General features: G+C 40.3%; 1 protein-coding gene across 1 annotated transcript in view; it reads left to right on the top strand.

Moving 5' to 3' along the window:
• The window catches only part of lmbrd1 (LMBR1 domain containing 1), a 212174-nt gene extending 200777 nt beyond the window's left edge, over positions 1-11397 (top strand). The window contains exons 15-16 of the mRNA XM_067984036.1: positions 9584-9675; positions 10712-11397. Coding sequence (XP_067840137.1) covers positions 9584-9675; positions 10712-10834 — 215 coding nt within the window. The 3' untranslated portion in view covers positions 10835-11397. The remainder of the gene's footprint in view (positions 1-9583; positions 9676-10711) is intronic.
• Positions 11398-16978: the final 5581 nt, after the last annotated feature.

The raw sequence follows: 16978 nt of genomic DNA on the forward strand, positions 1-16978 counted from the left end.
GAACGAAACATGAATTGCAACAATTATACATTCCTTTCTGGCGCAAAAACACAAAAGGAAAAGCGGCCCAACCATGGCTAACAAAAGAAATTAAGGATAGTATTAGATCCAAAGAAGAGTAATATAAAGCTGCCAGAAAAAGTAGCAAGCCTGAGGATTGGGAGCAGTTTAGAATTCAGCAAAAAAGGACCAAGAGATTGATTAAGAGGGGAAAAATAGAGTATGAGAGTAAACTTGCAAGGAACATAAAAGTGGACCGTAAAAGCAAAACGTAAAAGCTTCTACAAGTATGTAAAAAGAATAAGATTAGTAAAGACAAATGTAGGTCCCTTACAGTCAGAAACGGAAGAATTTATAATGGGGAACAGGGAACTGGCAGAGCAATTAAACAAATACTTTGGTTCTATCTTCACGAAAGAGGACACAAATAACTTCCCAGAGATGCTAGGGAACCAAGGGACTAGTGAGAAGGAGGAATTAAAGAAAATTAGTATTAGTAACAAAAAAAAGTGCTGGAGAAATTAATGGGACTGAAAGCCGATAAATCCCCAAGGCCTGATAATCTGCATCCCAGAGTACTAAAAGAGGTAGCCATGGAAATAGTGGATGCATTAGTTGTCATCTTCCAAAATTCTATAGATTATGGAACAGTTCCTGCAGATTGGAGGGTGGCAAATGTAACCCCACTATTTTAAAAAAGGAGGGAGAGAGAAAACAGGGAACTACACACCGGTTAGCCTAACATCAGTAGTAGGGAAAATGCTAGAGTCTATTATAAAGGATGTGATAACAGGACATTTAGAAAATATCAGCAGGATTAAACAAAGTCAACATGGATTTATGAAAGGGAAATCATGTTTGACAAACCTACTGGAGTTTTTTTTGAGGATGTAACTGGTAGAATAGATAAGGGAGAACCAGTAGATGTGGTTTATTTGGATTTTCAGAAAGCCTTTGATAAAGTCCCACATAAGAGGTTAATGTGCAAAATTAAAAGCACATGGGATTGGTGGTAATATACTGGCATGGATTGAAAATTGGTTAACAGAGAGGAAACAGGGAGTATGAATAAATGGGTCTTTTTCGGGGTGGCAGGCAGTGACTGTTGGGGTACCGCAGGGATCAGTGCTTGGGCCCCAGCTATTCTCAATATATATCAATGATTTCGATGAGGGAGCCAAATGTAATATTTCCAAGTTTGCTGACGACACAAAACTAGGTGGGATCGTGAGCTGTGAGGATGATGCAAAGAGACTTCAAGGCAATTTAGACAAGTTGAGTGAGTGGGCAAATGCATGGCAGATGCAGTATAATGTGGATAAATGTGAAGTTATCCACTTCGGAAGGAAAAACAGAAAGGCAGAGTATTATTTAAATGGTGATAGATTGGGAAATGTTGATGTACAAAGGGACCTGGGTGTCCTTGTACACCAGTCACTGAAAGCAGGTGCAGCAAGCAGTTAGGAATGCAAATGGTATTTTGGCCTTCTTTGCAAGAGGATTTGCAAGGATGTCTTACTGGATTTATACAGGGCCTTGGTGAGACCGCACCTGGAGTATTGTGTGCAGTTTTGGTCTCCTTACCTTAGAAAGGACATACTTGCCATAGAGGGACTGCAGTGAAGGTTCACCAGACTGATTCCTGGGATGGCAGGACTGTCTTATGAGGATAGATTGGGTCGATTCGGCCTATATTCACTCGAGTTTAAAAGAATGAGAGGGGATCTCATTGAAACATATAAAATTCTGACGGGGCTAGACAGACTGGATGCAGGGAGGATGTTTCCCCTGGCTGGGGGGGGTCCAGAACGAGAGGTCACAATCTCAGGATATGGGGTAGGACATTTATGATTGGGATGAGAAATTTCTTCACTTAGAGGGTGGTGAACCTGTGGAATTCTCTACCACAGTAAGCTGTGGAGGCCAAGTCACTGAATATATTTAAGAAGGAGCTAGATAGATTTCTAGACACAAAAGGCATCAAGGGGTATGGGGAGAGAGCAGGAATACAGTATTGAGATAGAGGATCAGCCATGATCATATTGAATGGCAGAGCAGGCGTGAAGGGCAGAATGGCCTACTCCTGCTCCTATTTTCTGTGTTTCTATGTGAGCAGAAAGTAATGTAGGATCTGAATGAATGTTACCTTTTTTTGAAGCACGTTTCCATAGGGTAAATAGCCCTTTATAACTTTGTTAGCCTGCAATCCTACATTGTATGTTCAGATTATTCAAGTGACATCGAGCACCCAATAAGAAATACTCTAATAAGTAAACAATCTAAAATATATGGCAAATAGAAAATTTCATGCCCTGACAGCAGAGGCATGCATGCATGAATCATCGAGCTGAAAGGGAAGTGTTTGGGCCCAGGGGTAAATTACTGATCATTAATAAAGGATATTAAAGTAGGTTCTGACAGCTACTCAAGTAGCAAATAAAATATCAGTTGTAACAAGCTGATTAAATGTATGTAGTTCCCAAGAATGGTATGATATACAGTTATTAATTACTAATATCTAAAGTCAATGGCTTCATTACAGCCACTTGATTAAATTACTCTACTGGGTCACTTTGTAATCAGGCATGTTTTTAAAAATATAAAGTGTTCTATTTTAAACAAGGGTATTATCAAATGTAATACAATATTTCAAAGAGACTATTAGTTATTTAAATTAATAATCCAGGAGGAACTAACTAAATAATATTGGTGAGCATCACCACGGTAGCTTCAAGTTATGAAGAAAGCTTTTTAGAATTAACCTCCATTTGTAATAGTGATGGTTCTTGTATCAATTGCTGCCCCTCGTAATGGTATCTGCAAAGCCATTAATCTTCCCACACTCTAGTGCAGGATGCTGCTGTCTTTAGTGCTAAGCCAGTTAATTAAAATAAAATCCCACTTATTATAATGTTATTACCCTTCCTTGAAACTATAATTCTACCTCTGGCAGGGCTACATGTTTGTGTGTGAACGGTGTATATATTTAGCAGACACCCCCACCCATGGCATTGCTCAAGGTGAGTCAGAGATTACCCTATGTTGTAACAATCAGGATGTTACCAATAAAGTGACAAGGAAAGTGTTAGAGGAAATGCCATGCTTACTTTCTGTATGTCCATACAGAACCCTTGATATAACCTAGATAGAGACGGCATATTTTTATTTATTGATTTATTTGGTTTTTTTGCAGGTTTGTTGAGTCTTGTAAATAAGCTATCCAGACCAGTAAAGAGAGGTTCTTGTTCTGTGGATTAGCTATACTGATGGGGGCACCTTCATCTCGGCCTGCGCTCTTAGCAAACTTCTAAGTTGTTTGCTATCGGTTTATTTCAGAAAAACTTTGTTGCAATAGTGCTGTGGGATTGGTGTCGGCCTATATAGCCTTAAGCTATTAAACAGCAGATTTTCTCTCCCCCTCTCATCTCCTCCCTCTCTTCGTCTCCCTCTCCCTCTCGAATGTATTATTGAGTGTCAGTAGGAAGAAATGTATCTTTATATATGTGTAAAATTTGAAATCTTTTCGATCTTTTGTATGCATTTCTATATCAAACTTGCATAGCAGCTACTTCTAAGGAGGTTGCAGTTCCAGTTTTACAGCAGATGTGAAGCAGAATATTCACAGCAAAAGCATGTTTAAAAAAAACATTGTCCCATTCTGACTGTTAAATGTTGAAAAGATGGAAGATAAATGGAGAATTTTAAAACTTATAATGGATTGACTTTTCTTTCATTATGTGTGCAATGCAAACTCTTTTTTAAAAAAAAATCAAATTTAGAAGTCCCTTAAAAAGATTTGATACTATTGTTCTAATAACGTATACAAATTTTAGACATTAGAAACATGCATTTCCCTGTGAGTTCTAAGTTAAGGTTATCAAATATAACAAACCTGATTCGATGCTGCTTAGCTAACTTGTGGATAAGTTCCCATTTGTATTTCCACGTGTGTGTGTCTGAAGGCAAGAGAATTTTATTTTTTCAGCATGTACCCTTGTCAGTGTCAATGCGTCAGAGCTGACCATTAAAAAAAAATTACGTTGTGACCTAATAACTGCAAGATGACCAGAGTTGAATCCTCCAGTAGTCACTGTCAGGGTAATTCCTTTCTTATCCTTTTAACAGATTCGTAAAGCTAGTGACAGTAGTATGTCTGACAATTAACTTCATTTATTCTTGGTTCAAAACATTCATCTTAAAACTTCATACAGAATAGTACACATTTAGTCCTACATCTAAAACCATCTGTGCAAGGAACTTCTAGTGGGAAATCGCGAGCATGGCTGTTCATGTTAACTGGTCTTGAAGGTAGTCAAAGAGTTCCTACTGAGTGGAACATTGTATCCCTTTTTGTACCATTTTCTTTTATGGTCTAGCTCCTGCTGGATTCAAACTCTCTCTATTGGGTGTTTTATGACCCTTAGATCTTTGAACAGATTGCTAGACAGGGATGAGGGGCCCGACACCATACAGTTGCTTTCTATCCTTGTTTTTCCCAAGTCATAGTCTTTGTTATACAAATCTTTGATGTTATGCTCTATAGTAACAGAAACCTATTGCCTTTTTATATTGGAGTAATTTCCTTCTCTTGCACTCCCCCCTGCTGTGATCAAAAGCCTATCTTAAAAACCTATGTGTTTTAACCTAACAACGCTTTTAGCTCCATGTTATTCAGCTCACTTATTTATTTAATAATCTATATGTACCTACCCTTACAGTACAATGTCTTCGACCCTGAAATTCACCCTCTCCGATGTTATCAGCGTCATTGAGGAAAAGAAGGATTTGCGAGCACATAGTTTAAATCAATTCTGCTGTATAGAATCATAGAATGGTTACAGCACAGAAGGAGGCCATTCGGCCCGTCGAGCTGTGCCGGCCGTCTGCAAGAGCAATCCAGCTAGTCCTACTCCCCTGCCCTTTCCCATAGCCCTGCAAATTTTTTCCCTTCAAGTACTTGTCCAATTCCCTTTTGAAAGCCACAATAGATTCTGCCTCCACCACCCCACCCCCCCAGGCAGTGCATTCCAGATCATAACCACTCGCTGTGTAAAAATGTTTTCCTCATGTCACCCTTGGCTCTTTCGTCAATCACCTTAAATCTATGTTCTCTGGTTCTTGACCCTTCTGCCAATGGGAACAGTTTCTCCCTATCTACTCTGTCTAGACTCTTCATGATTTTGAACACTTCTATCAAATCTCCTCTCAACCTTCTCTGCTCTAAGGAGAACAACCCCAGCTACTCCAGTCTATCCATGTAACTGAAGTCCTTCATCCGTGGAACCATTCTAGTAAATCTTTTCTGCACCCTCTAAGGACTTCACATCCTTCCTAAAGTGCAGTGCCCAGAATTGGACACAATACTCTACTTGTGGCTGAACCAGTGTTTTATAAAGGTTCATCATAACTTGCTTTTGTACTGTATGCCTATATTTATAAAGCCTAGGATCCCGTGTGCCTTTTTAACCGCTTTCTCAGCCTGTCCTACCACCTTCAACGATTTGTGCACATATACCCCCAGATCTCTCTGTTCCTGTACCCCTTTTAGAATTGTAACCTTTAGTTTATAATTCTTCGCCTCATTCTTCCTACCAAAATGTATCACTTTGCACTTCTTTGCGTTAAATTTCGTCTGCCACGTGTCCGCCCATTCCACCAGCCTGTCTATGTCCTCTTGAAATCTATCATTATCCTCCTCACTGTTCGCTACACTTCCAAGTTTTGCGTCATCTGCAAATTTTGAAAAATATTAGCTGTTCTGTCTTTTTTCTGTATTTGAATAATGTAAAAATGTATATATTCTTAGTTACTGGAAATAACACTTTTTTTAATGGTAGGAAATTTCCTGCGTTGTTGACCATGGGTACGCTGAGGTGAGACCAGGTCCACCATTTGTGGTTTTTGCAGCACTGCTACTGCACTGTGGCCATGACTGACACCGAAAACACTGCCCTAGGTGGTTCCTGGGGTCTTACCAATAAGGCAGAAACTGAAAGTCATGAAATGACCTGTGCCAATGGTGTGAGATGGGCAGGAGTTTTGCAAAACTTGATATTGTATTCCAGAATCAGTTTGGGACCTGGCTCCAGCGTTATGTTGGCATTTTCATGTTAAAGCTGTTCTAGCAGAGACCCAAAAGTGGCAGTTTAAGTGCAGCCTTATATGTGCCATCCCAATCTACTGCTCATTACTCTTACTGTTCCTTAATACTCTTGTTTCTTTCTTTGCTGATTTTTAGTTCTGTATTTACGAACAGACATAATTGACGGGCAGGAAAAGACCAGCTTGTCCAGTAAGCCTGCCCCAGACCATGATGGCCAGAGCCTCATGACTAAGCTCTTCCTCCACCCTTCCCCGCGCCCCCCCCCCCCACCCCCTCCAAGCCATGTAATCTGGAAAATTCTTCTCCAACCCACTTATGCGATCCACACCAGTCCAGGAGATCACATGGAGCAAGTGTTATCTATAAAGACACTTGCCTTCTATGTGATGCAATCTCTGCCCCAGTCAGGAACCAGTCCAGCTCCCTCTTGATGGCAGAGAGTCAGCACCCACTACACCAGCTGGCAACACGTTTCAGAAGCTCACAACTCTCTGGGAAAAGAAGGCCGAACATCCTGTCTATTCCTACTCTTATATAGTTTAAACTCGTGTCCCCTGGTTCTCCCCAATCTGTTAAACTGAAATAATCTTCAAGTGATCCAACCCTTTAATTATTTTATAGACCTCTATCCGATCACCTCTAAGTCTACGCTGCTGTAAAGTAAATAGACCAAACTCCTTGAACCTATCTGAGTAACTAAGGTTCTTTAAGTTAGGAATCATTCCTGTAGTTCTCCTCTGGACCTTTTCCAAAGCCACTATATTACCCACCATGTGGAGGACTAAAACTGGGCACTGTACTCCAGATTTATAGAACTGTATTTTTGTTTTCCTCTCTTAGTACCTTTTCCTTTAATTCCTTTAAAAGTTTTGACTTTGTCCTCTGAATCCTTCCCCCCCCCCCTACTATCACTGGTTTTCCTCTACCTTTTTATTTTCTCCTGCCAGTTATGTTTTTTTTTGACTCTGTGATCTGATTGTCATCTCATCTCATCTGCCAACCTAAATTAGTGTGATAATGTCACCAAAAGTGCCAATAACTGAGGGGAAAAAAAATAACACAATGGGGTACAAGTAGTTCAGTATGGTTCAGAAAAATCCTGCACGTTTGCGTCAGAGAGATTGCACATGCATAGCGACCTCAAAATATCAAAGAAAAAATGCCACATTCAAAAATGGGAAGAACTAGGCTGATAGGATACGTGTAGGAGGAGGAGTCCTGACATGAGGGGATGGAGCAGAGTGCAATCCCTAAAATAGTGGGGGCGAGAACTGAGGGGAAAATGGTTATGGCATCTGAAGGCCACTTCGCTTTCTCTTCTGAGATGCGATTTTGTTTTAGTGATTGAGTTTTTTGAGAGTGCAAAGTGTGCAGCGTGTTTGAATGTGCTAAATGTGATTTGCTCGGGTGCTTTCTTTTTTAAGAGCTTAAAATTTAAGCTAATTGGCATCTTTCACCACCTAAATGTAAATGTCAGACAGTTTATCACAACAGGTGCCAGCTGCAAATCTTAACGATATAGATATGTGAACAAAAATGGAGCAATTGATGTCATATTTTTGTTAATCCAATTCTTAATTTAATCATTTCAAAAGTATTAATTCTATATATGTGACACTTTCAGTTTCTGCCTAACTGACAAAATACCTCTGCACTACTGGCTTTTAACCATACCATGGTAACCATTACCATGAACCATCATTTACCAAAAAGATTCTATTTGATATTGCAACAAAACTAATCCCATTGAATTTTAACACTGTATGAAATGCGTCACTGGCATAATGAGTTACAAAAGTCCTCCCTCCCTAATACTGCAAAAGGTGTATCGTCAAAAATTAACTCCCATTTATTTTCTGTCCTACTTGTAAACTATTTACATTGTTGTTTCATGAGCTACCTATGTTGGATTTTACTGTTGGGAACACTACCACTTCCAGTGTGCTACAGGACTCAGTCCTTGGTCCCCTCCTATTCATCATCTATGTGCCGACCCTCACTGACATCATTCACAAGCACAGGGTCAGCTTCCACGTATATATCCATATGGACGAAGAAGGCGATAATCAGGAGGAGTGAAGAGGTGGGGTTTGAGGAAGGTCTTAAAGGAGGAGAGGGAGGTGGAGAGGCAGAAAGCCTTAGGCAAGGAATTCCATTATGTGGAACTTAAGTGGCTGAAGGCATGGTCACCAATTGTGGGGCAAGGGAAGGGGGTGCCCAAGAGGCCAGAGTCTGAGTATTGGAGAGTTCGAGGTTGGGAGTGTTATCGGGCGAAAGGAGGTTATAGAGATAGAGAGAGACAAGGCCATGAAGAGATTTAAACATGAGAATTTTAAATTGGAGGCGTTGGACCGGGTGCCAGTTTCGGTCAGCAAGGACAGGGATGAAAGGATGAGCTGAAGTTTAGTGGGTGGAGGATGGAAGGCTGGCCAGTAAAGCACTGGAATAGTCAAGTGAAATGTATGGTAGGGTGACCCTTTACATATCATTTCCATTAAGTTTTCATATGGCTTTAATTCATCTGTTTTGTTTTAGCCCATTTCAAATTGAAATTACTAGGTACATTGAAATAAGGCCACACACTACATTTAATGTTGTGAGTTTAAGAAACAAACTTACCTTGTGCATAGTTTCTGTATTTCTTCAGCACTATACTTATGCAGTGTTATTCAGTACTGCGTTTCTGAAACAGCTGTCATTTAATGTGCGATAGATAAATGAGTCATGCCTGCAGCAGGCTTTTCCTTTAACGGCACAAAATATTCAATTATTAAAAAGGTTCCTGTGCATTATTTAAATGTAGATATACTGATTATTTAGGTACACTGTGCTGGGGAGGAGGAGGATATCCATTCAGGTTCCTGGCCCCAATGGCTGACATTGAGTTGTCAGGTTAGAACAGCTTTGAACTTGGCTATGTTGCTGCTGCAACCTAATCGCCTGCTCGAGCATGAAGAATAGTCACTTGGGTACAGTACTCAAATGGTGCATAGCATGAATCAGAAAATTCTGCAAAAGGAAAGAAAGAACTTTCACGACCTCAGGATGTCCCAAAGTGCTTTACAGCCAATGAAGTACTTTTGAAGTGTAGTCACTGTTGTAATGTAGGAAGTGCGGCAGCCAATTTGCGCACAGCAAGCTCCCACAAACAGTAATGCGATAATGATCAGGTAACCTGTTTTAGTTGATTGAGGGATAAATATTGGCCAGGACACCGGGGAGAACTCCCCTGCTCTTCTTCAAAATAATGTTACGGGACCTGAGGGCAGACGGGGCCTCGGTTTAACATCTCATCTGAAAGACAGCACCTCTGAGAGTGCAAAAGTGGGAAGAACATCGGGGCGAAGAGGAAGAGGGAGTAATTGAGGAAATTTAACCGAATCAAATTGCCGCTGTGACCTGACCCTATTTTAATTGTGAATTGTCAAACACACTTATTGATTCCAGGTCATTGATTGTTGTCTTTACTCTAAACTTTAGATCAGTGCACAGTGACACGGACATATCTCTTCCTTCACAAGTTCTGGTTCTTCAATGTTGTGTACTACTTCGGCAACTGGGCATTCATTGCAGTAAGTACATTGTTTTTGTTGCTATTTTAATTTGGCTATTGGTCAGTTTTTAATCTTTGTAATGATCTCTCTAAAACTTACAAGAAAATATTAGGCCGTTACAAAGCATTGGCCTGCCAGTAGAATCATATATGCCTGGCTTTGCAACTTAAGCTATCTATATACCCAACATTCCTTCACTTGTACTGGAGGGAAAAACACAGGGCCTGAATTTTCCGCTAGTTATGTCAGGAAGCCAACTTAACTCCGGTGGAATGTGATGGGAAAGGCAGCTGAAGCTGATTGGCTGTCCCATCGCTGCCACCGTTTCCGAGATTTGCCGCCAGAAGTGATGGAGGGGATGTAAGTACATCTGCCATATATAGGCAGGTATAAAGAAATGCTACACAGGGTGGAAGTTCTGTGGCTTCCAGCATTGCGTTGGGCAGCAGTGGGGGGCCCGGTCGGTTCTCCTGAGAATTGCTGCCTACAGCACCTAGCCGCCATAATCTCTTCTATTAGCAGCAGGATCAATAACAGTGTTGAGGATAGAGGGGCTGAGTCGGTGCTGAATTTCACCAGCAGGCAATGACCTTTGGGCCAGGCTTACAAAATGACGTATGCAGAATGTGAGAGGCTTTTATTTTACAAACTTTATTTTATTTTGTTGGATATAAAACTAGCCATCATTTGGCACTAAACTGGTAGACTCACTCAAAGGAAAAAGAGATGCCACTTATGGAAAATGGAAATGCCACACTACTGTAGTCAGAAGTGTGCTTCAGAGGTTTGAGCTAAACTGTGATGAGTAGAGGGAGCCTTATTTTACAGCTGGCCTTGCTTTACCTGACCTGGGAGTGCTTGGCATTGACAGTGTTACCCCAGTGCTTTGAACACAACATTCAGGTTGGTGACTTTCTGAGGCCCCGGATTCCACTGTCGTCTCTATAACTCAGTCGATGATGTAACTGTGGACAATTCTCGTCTGAAATGTCGCCGCCTTAAATTTCCAGTGAGTGCTTTGCTTTGCATTAATAGGATTGTTTTCTGTCCACAGGCCTTCTTAATTGGGCTAATTGTCTCCTGTTGCAAAGGAAAACGATCTGTCATTGAAGGGGAGGTAGATGACGACGATTCAGACTTAAGTGACGATGAATTCATGCAGAGACAGCATGTTTAAATCTATGATGTGTTTCTCAGCTTTAGCTTCTGGGCCCTGTGTAAAAGAATCTCTTGATATATTTATGCTGAAGTGTTTAAACTGATCTAGAAAATGCATTGTATTTGTTCCTCTTTTGAGTGCAAACTTTGAAGAAGGGGTACAGGAAATGTGTGAAGTTATAAAAGGGAAAAGTAACTGAATCCGTGCAGTATATTATATTAAATTCAAGGCATACCACTAACAACCTTTTCTCAAATGCTTTAGAAAGGGCTGCTAATTTTCTAAATGGTCTTAAATGGAGCAGAATAATTTGCAGATCGCTGCATGTAATCTATGAAATTACATTCAATAAGTGTTTTTTGCCTCAACATTAATTTGCAGTCTTGGAAAATGTGCTAATTTTAATTTTGTGGCTGCATTCAGAACTAAACAGTGCATTCTGTGCATTAGTTAACATTGTTTTCATGGTATATTTTATTAAGTAATCACTGACTGTCAAGTTTAATTGAGCAGTTAAAAAGAAATAAAGCAATCTACTGTCATGTAGAAGTTACTTTTATAATAAAAATTACAGAAGTTCATGGATGTTCATTTTTTTCTTCTTTTCCTCCTCCCTCCCCCCCCCCCCCTCAGTTTTCTTTTCTCTCCTTGAGTGAAAGTGGAGCCTCATGCTGCAGGGACTAATAGCCTCCCAGTACCCCTCCCGCCTGGCGATTCATCAGGTGTTGGCCTGGTCAGTTAGTGCCAGCTGACTATTCGACTGTGGAGGACAACATAGCTGTGCCCCTTCTATCCATCCAATCGTTGTACATTAAGTGTATGGAAGCCATGCTCTGCTCCAGAAATATTGTGGGATATTACAGTGGCCTTTAGTCTCATTTTTTTCTTCCCCATTTCAAAGTTGCCAGAAATGCCATTAAAAATGCACAAGTTAAATTGAGGTCACCGAAGGTGCATCCTGGCACTGATCTCTATTGAACTACTAGAACAACAGCTAATGTATCTATGCAATGCAGGCTTATATGGAACCAATATTTATACAGTAGGTATAGGCTAAAGAACCTCAACCTGTAACTATCAGCAGATGATAAAATACACCAGATGCACCGTGGAGAAGTATTGAACCTCGAGGTCAATAAACGATGATGTTGGAATTCTTGCATGAACGCTGTGGTAATATATTAGAATGGCAGTTCAATCAATAAGTTCATCTTTTGGAATAATTTGCTTGTCGGTTACGTAGTAAGCAATGTTTTGCTTAACCAGCAAACATATCAAATTCCTTTAGCATCTTATAAATGTCACTGTACTATGCGACCCTTCAGACTTCCAATGCCGAAAGTTATCATTGAAATTGGAATGTCTTGTGGCTTCTGTAATGAAAGACCAAAGAATGGAAGCTGTTCAATGCAACAAATGTCCCCCAAACCATCAAAAAAGGGTTACTGTTCTGTTGTGTTTCAGCTCGAATTAGCCAGATAAATGAAAAAGTCTTCATTATGACTTCACTATAATACAAAATGACTAACCTCGTATTTCTCTTATACTTTGACACTTTTTAGTTGAATATCAAGAAAAAATATTTTTATTTTCTGAAGAGACTGAGGAAAATATTAAATGTACCCAATTTCGAGGTTTTAAAGAAAAATGAATGTTTATATTCTTGTGGCGTTGCTTAAAAAAAAATCAACCATAGACATGATAATTGGTAATGTTATAAATTAAATACTATTGGATAATCTCCCTGGAATTTCTACACCAGGATATACTAGAAATAACGCCTGGACGCATGACTACAGTTGTGATTTGACCTATGGTGATGTATATTTTGAATGGTACCACCCTGTTTGGCTCCTACACACTAATCCACCCCCTTCCCAACTATTTGCTCAGGCTGAACCTGACCGTGCATAACTTCAATGTTCTGTTTTGACCCTAAGCTGAGGTTCAAATCCTGCATCTGGTTCATGACCAACGCAATCTATTTCCACCTCCAAGTATAGCTTGTCTCTGTCTCTACCACAACCCTAACGCTGCTGAAACTCTTATCCACATCTTTGTCACCTCCATGTTTGGTTTCCCCAATGCTCTTTTCTGGGCTCCAGACCTCTGCCCCATAGAAACCCCAGCTCATTCAGAGCTCCACTACCTGCATCATATCCCACATTAAGTCCTGCTCACCTATGATCCCTGCCCTCATTAACCTCCAGTGGCTTCTAGTTCCCCAATGTATTGATTGCAAAATTCTCGTCTTCATTTAGAAATCCCTTCGTTGCCTCACTATACACCTCAAACTTCCTGCACTTTGCACCCTCCACTCTTCTGCTTTTGGCCTACTCTGAATTCCTGCTTTCTCCTCAGCCCTACACACTCCACCATCCATGGCAGAACCTTCAGCTATGATGCCACTTCACTCTTGAATTCTCTTCCCAAACACCGTTGCTTTGCTATATCTGTCCCCACCTTCCAAAGCTTCTTCAAAACTTGCCAGTGAAAGTTACAGGCCTAAGACAAATTATGAGGCAAAATTTACAGGAACTTAAAAAAAATCAATCTATAAAAGAATTCTGGTGAAACAAGCTATCACCTATACTTCTATGTCACTTCTACAACCCTCCAAGATCTCTGCGCTCCTCCAATTATGGCCCCTTGCGCATCCCCGATTTTCATCACTGCACCAATGGTGGCCATGCCTTCAGCTGCCTAGGCCCTAAGCTCTGGAATTCCTTCCCTTAATCTCTCCGCCTCGCTACCTCTCCTCCTTTAAGACGCTCCTTAAAACTTACCTCTCTGACCAAGCTTTAGGTCACCTGTCCTAATATCTCCTTATGTGGCTTGGTGTCAAATTTTGTCTGATAATGCTCCTGTGAAGCGTTTTGGGACGTTTTACTACATTAAAGGTGCTATATAAATGCAAGTTATTGTCGTCTTCCACGAATTGTTCTTCATCTGTACCTATGCAACTCTTGGCACCATCGAATCCACAATCACAGCGATCTGGAGGAGGGTGCAGGAGCAGCGTGAGGGTAGAGGACAAAAATTGCACTATAGCTTTCCATATTTATGTATTTTTAGAAAAAGGGTGCCAAAGACTGGGCTTAAGTTGCCAAATACTCGGAATTCATGATGTGTTTACAATTATAATTAGTGGCACCTTATATTTGATAGCAAAAACTGTTGTACTGTAGATGGCCCTCTTCTATGGGAAATACCCATATTATTCATTTAGGCTGCACTATTGGGAGATACTTAAGTATTTTCAGAAGTTTTCAACACCGTTCACTTCAACTTGACTCAGTTGGTATCATTCTTGACTTAAGGTCATATGGTTGTGGATTTGAGCTCGTCAGGGACTGACTCATCTAGGTCGGCAGCCCATTGCAGTACTGAAGTGCTGCATTGCCGTAGGTGCCATCCAATGGATGAGATATTAAGCTTAGATCCCATTTACCTGTTCTGGCGGCTGCGATGGAAGGTTAAACATCCAATAATGCTGTTCAAATAGCAGATAGTTCCCCCGGTGTTCCAGCCAACAATCTTCCCTCAACTAATGCCACGAATAATTGTGATTAGCTGTGCTTTCCAGCTCTTTCATCTCAGCTGTTTGTGAGAAATTGCTATTGCAGAATGGTGGCATTCACAACAGTTACCAAAGTTCAAAGTAATTTGTTGCATGGAGCATTTTGAGATGTTTGAATGTGATAAGATAAATGCAAATATTTATAACTTAAAACTTGAACCATCTGTCATGGAAAGTTTCTGAAATTGCTTAATTTCAAAAGCAAATCAAAAATACTGAGTAGTGTCATAATTGTTCATCCATATCATCTTTAAAATCCTGTCCTAGTCTTTAAGAACAGACCTGAAGATGGAAGGGACATCTTGCAAAAGCTTAACAAGTCTGTTGGAATGCTACAGCGAGAGGAAAACTGTTCATATTTAAAGTCCTCTTCACCCTTTCCTTGATTGTAGTGTGACTTACAGTATAGCATACTTTTCAAGGACACCATCTTGCTGTTTTTGAATTGTGTTTTGAACAGTTAGTGTTCTTTTTCCACTTTTACCGGAAGAATGATCGCATTATTTAAATGTATTCTGTGTGTGTGTGTTGCAAAATTTTGGTTTATATTAGGCAATAATTGCTTCTACAGATTATATAGAAACTGGACGACAGTACATGAGATTTCAAATGATACTTCAGAAATATTGGTTTATAGTATATTGGTTTTTATTTCACAATTAAGCTGGAGAAAGCTAACAAGCTGAAGGAAGGAGGCTTAAGAATATGCTGAATTTTAAACTACCTTCTCAAGCATACCTTATGCAGGTTGGTGCTGTACTGTGTCCAAATATGAAAGCTATAATTGTAGATTACATCAAGGGGCGTTTGACTCCACCTAGAAAATGCGAACTCTGATTTGCATTGTAGGTACATGTCCTTGTAGACTTAAAGGTTGTGACTTTTGAAGAAAAAGCTTGAAATTACATGTTATTACGCTGACATGTATAATATGCTTAAGACCCTCCTGCGGGAGATGGAAAAGTAGCTCTCAAATCCTAAATTTTTGAAGCAAGCTTTGTATAAAAGGAAAAACCTTGTCAAGCTGTCTTCCTTTTACACCACCTGCTGTTACTTTAAGGTTCAAAATAATAAAGAATCTCGTTTGAAATCTGCTAAGACTGTACAGGATAATTATTCATTGTAATTGGATGCCGCCGAATAAAAGAATTTGATTATGAGCAAGACTATTTCTGCACATATTATGAATTTGCTGGATTCTTCGGAAGATTTTTGCCTAACGGTTAGTGGGCCCAAATACCTGATTTTCAATTTGTTGCTACTTTTCCTAAGTATAAAATTATAATCAACTTTTTGGAAATGTGTGTGTATTTATAATTATATTCCTGGTTTGTTCAACTTCCATCAACAAATAGAGGTTGCTCAATTCCAACAGAAGAAAAACAATGGGAAACTGTCCCTTTTAAGATCTTTACTCTGTTGTGGTGCTATTTTAATCAGGTGGGTTTCTGCTGTCTGCTGACCTACATTGACTCCCGATCTGGGAACGCCTCGATTTTAAAATTCCCATCCTTGTTTTTAACTCACCCCATGGCCTCACCCCTTCCTATCTCTAACATTCTCCAGTCCTACAACCCTCTGAGATCTCTGCGTTCCTCCAATTTTTGCCTCTTGCACATCCCCGATTTTAATCGCTCCACCATTGGCCGCCATATCATCAGCTGTCTTGGCCCTAAGCTCTGGAATTTCCTCCCTAAATCTCTCTGCCTTTCTACCTCTCCTCCTTGAAGACGCTCCTTAAAACCTACCTCTTGGACCAAGCTTTTGGTCACCTGTCCTAATATCTCCTTATGTGGCTCGGTGTCAAATTTTGTTTGAAAATCACTCCTGTGAAGCGCCTTGGGACGTTTTACTGCGTTAAAGGCGGCTATATAAATGCAAGTTGTTGTTGTATTTGTAGTCTTCATTTTGGCTGGCATCCGTATAGTTAAATGGTTCTTCTACGTCCAGAATGAAATACAACGCATATGGATTTTACCCATAAATTATTGACTCTCAAGGCTGGGCAGAAGGCATGAGGATCCTCCAGGGCCTGCATAGCTTCACCCAAATCTGGTCACAACAGACTTTTTCTGAACTAGGCCCTTTGTTTATTCTTCAATTGAAAGTAGTCTGTACTTGTATAGCCAAAATGAAAACCGACTGGAGAGTCTCACCTCATTAAAATTGTTGCACTGGTAAATCCTAGCTTTAAATCACTGTAAGCTGATGTTGGACCATTGTCACTTGGCAAATTTCCCAAAGTTGGTTGGTTTTATCCAAGAGTCTCAGATGGAGTATTCAGTCTTTGAAGAGGATGATGACAAAGACTAATGGGAGGGAGGCAGAGGTGGAGATAGTCTCGGTCTAAAGTGGCTCCATCAACGCTGCTGAGTCTCAATGGGGGGAGGCTACATGACCTTGTGCGTCAATTCGTATCGTCAAATTTTAAGGCTTGTGACCTTGGATGTGATGAGAGAAATGCAAACTTAATTTAAGGTGAATCATAGGAATATAATAACAGGAGTAGACCATTCAGCCCCTCGAGCCTGTTCCGCCATTCAGTTAATCATGTTAGATCATGGCTGATCTGTGTCTTAACT

The sequence above is a fragment of the Heptranchias perlo genome, chromosome 5, assembly GCF_035084215.1.
Source record: "Heptranchias perlo isolate sHepPer1 chromosome 5, sHepPer1.hap1, whole genome shotgun sequence".
Lineage (NCBI taxonomy): Eukaryota > Metazoa > Chordata > Chondrichthyes > Hexanchiformes > Hexanchidae > Heptranchias > Heptranchias perlo.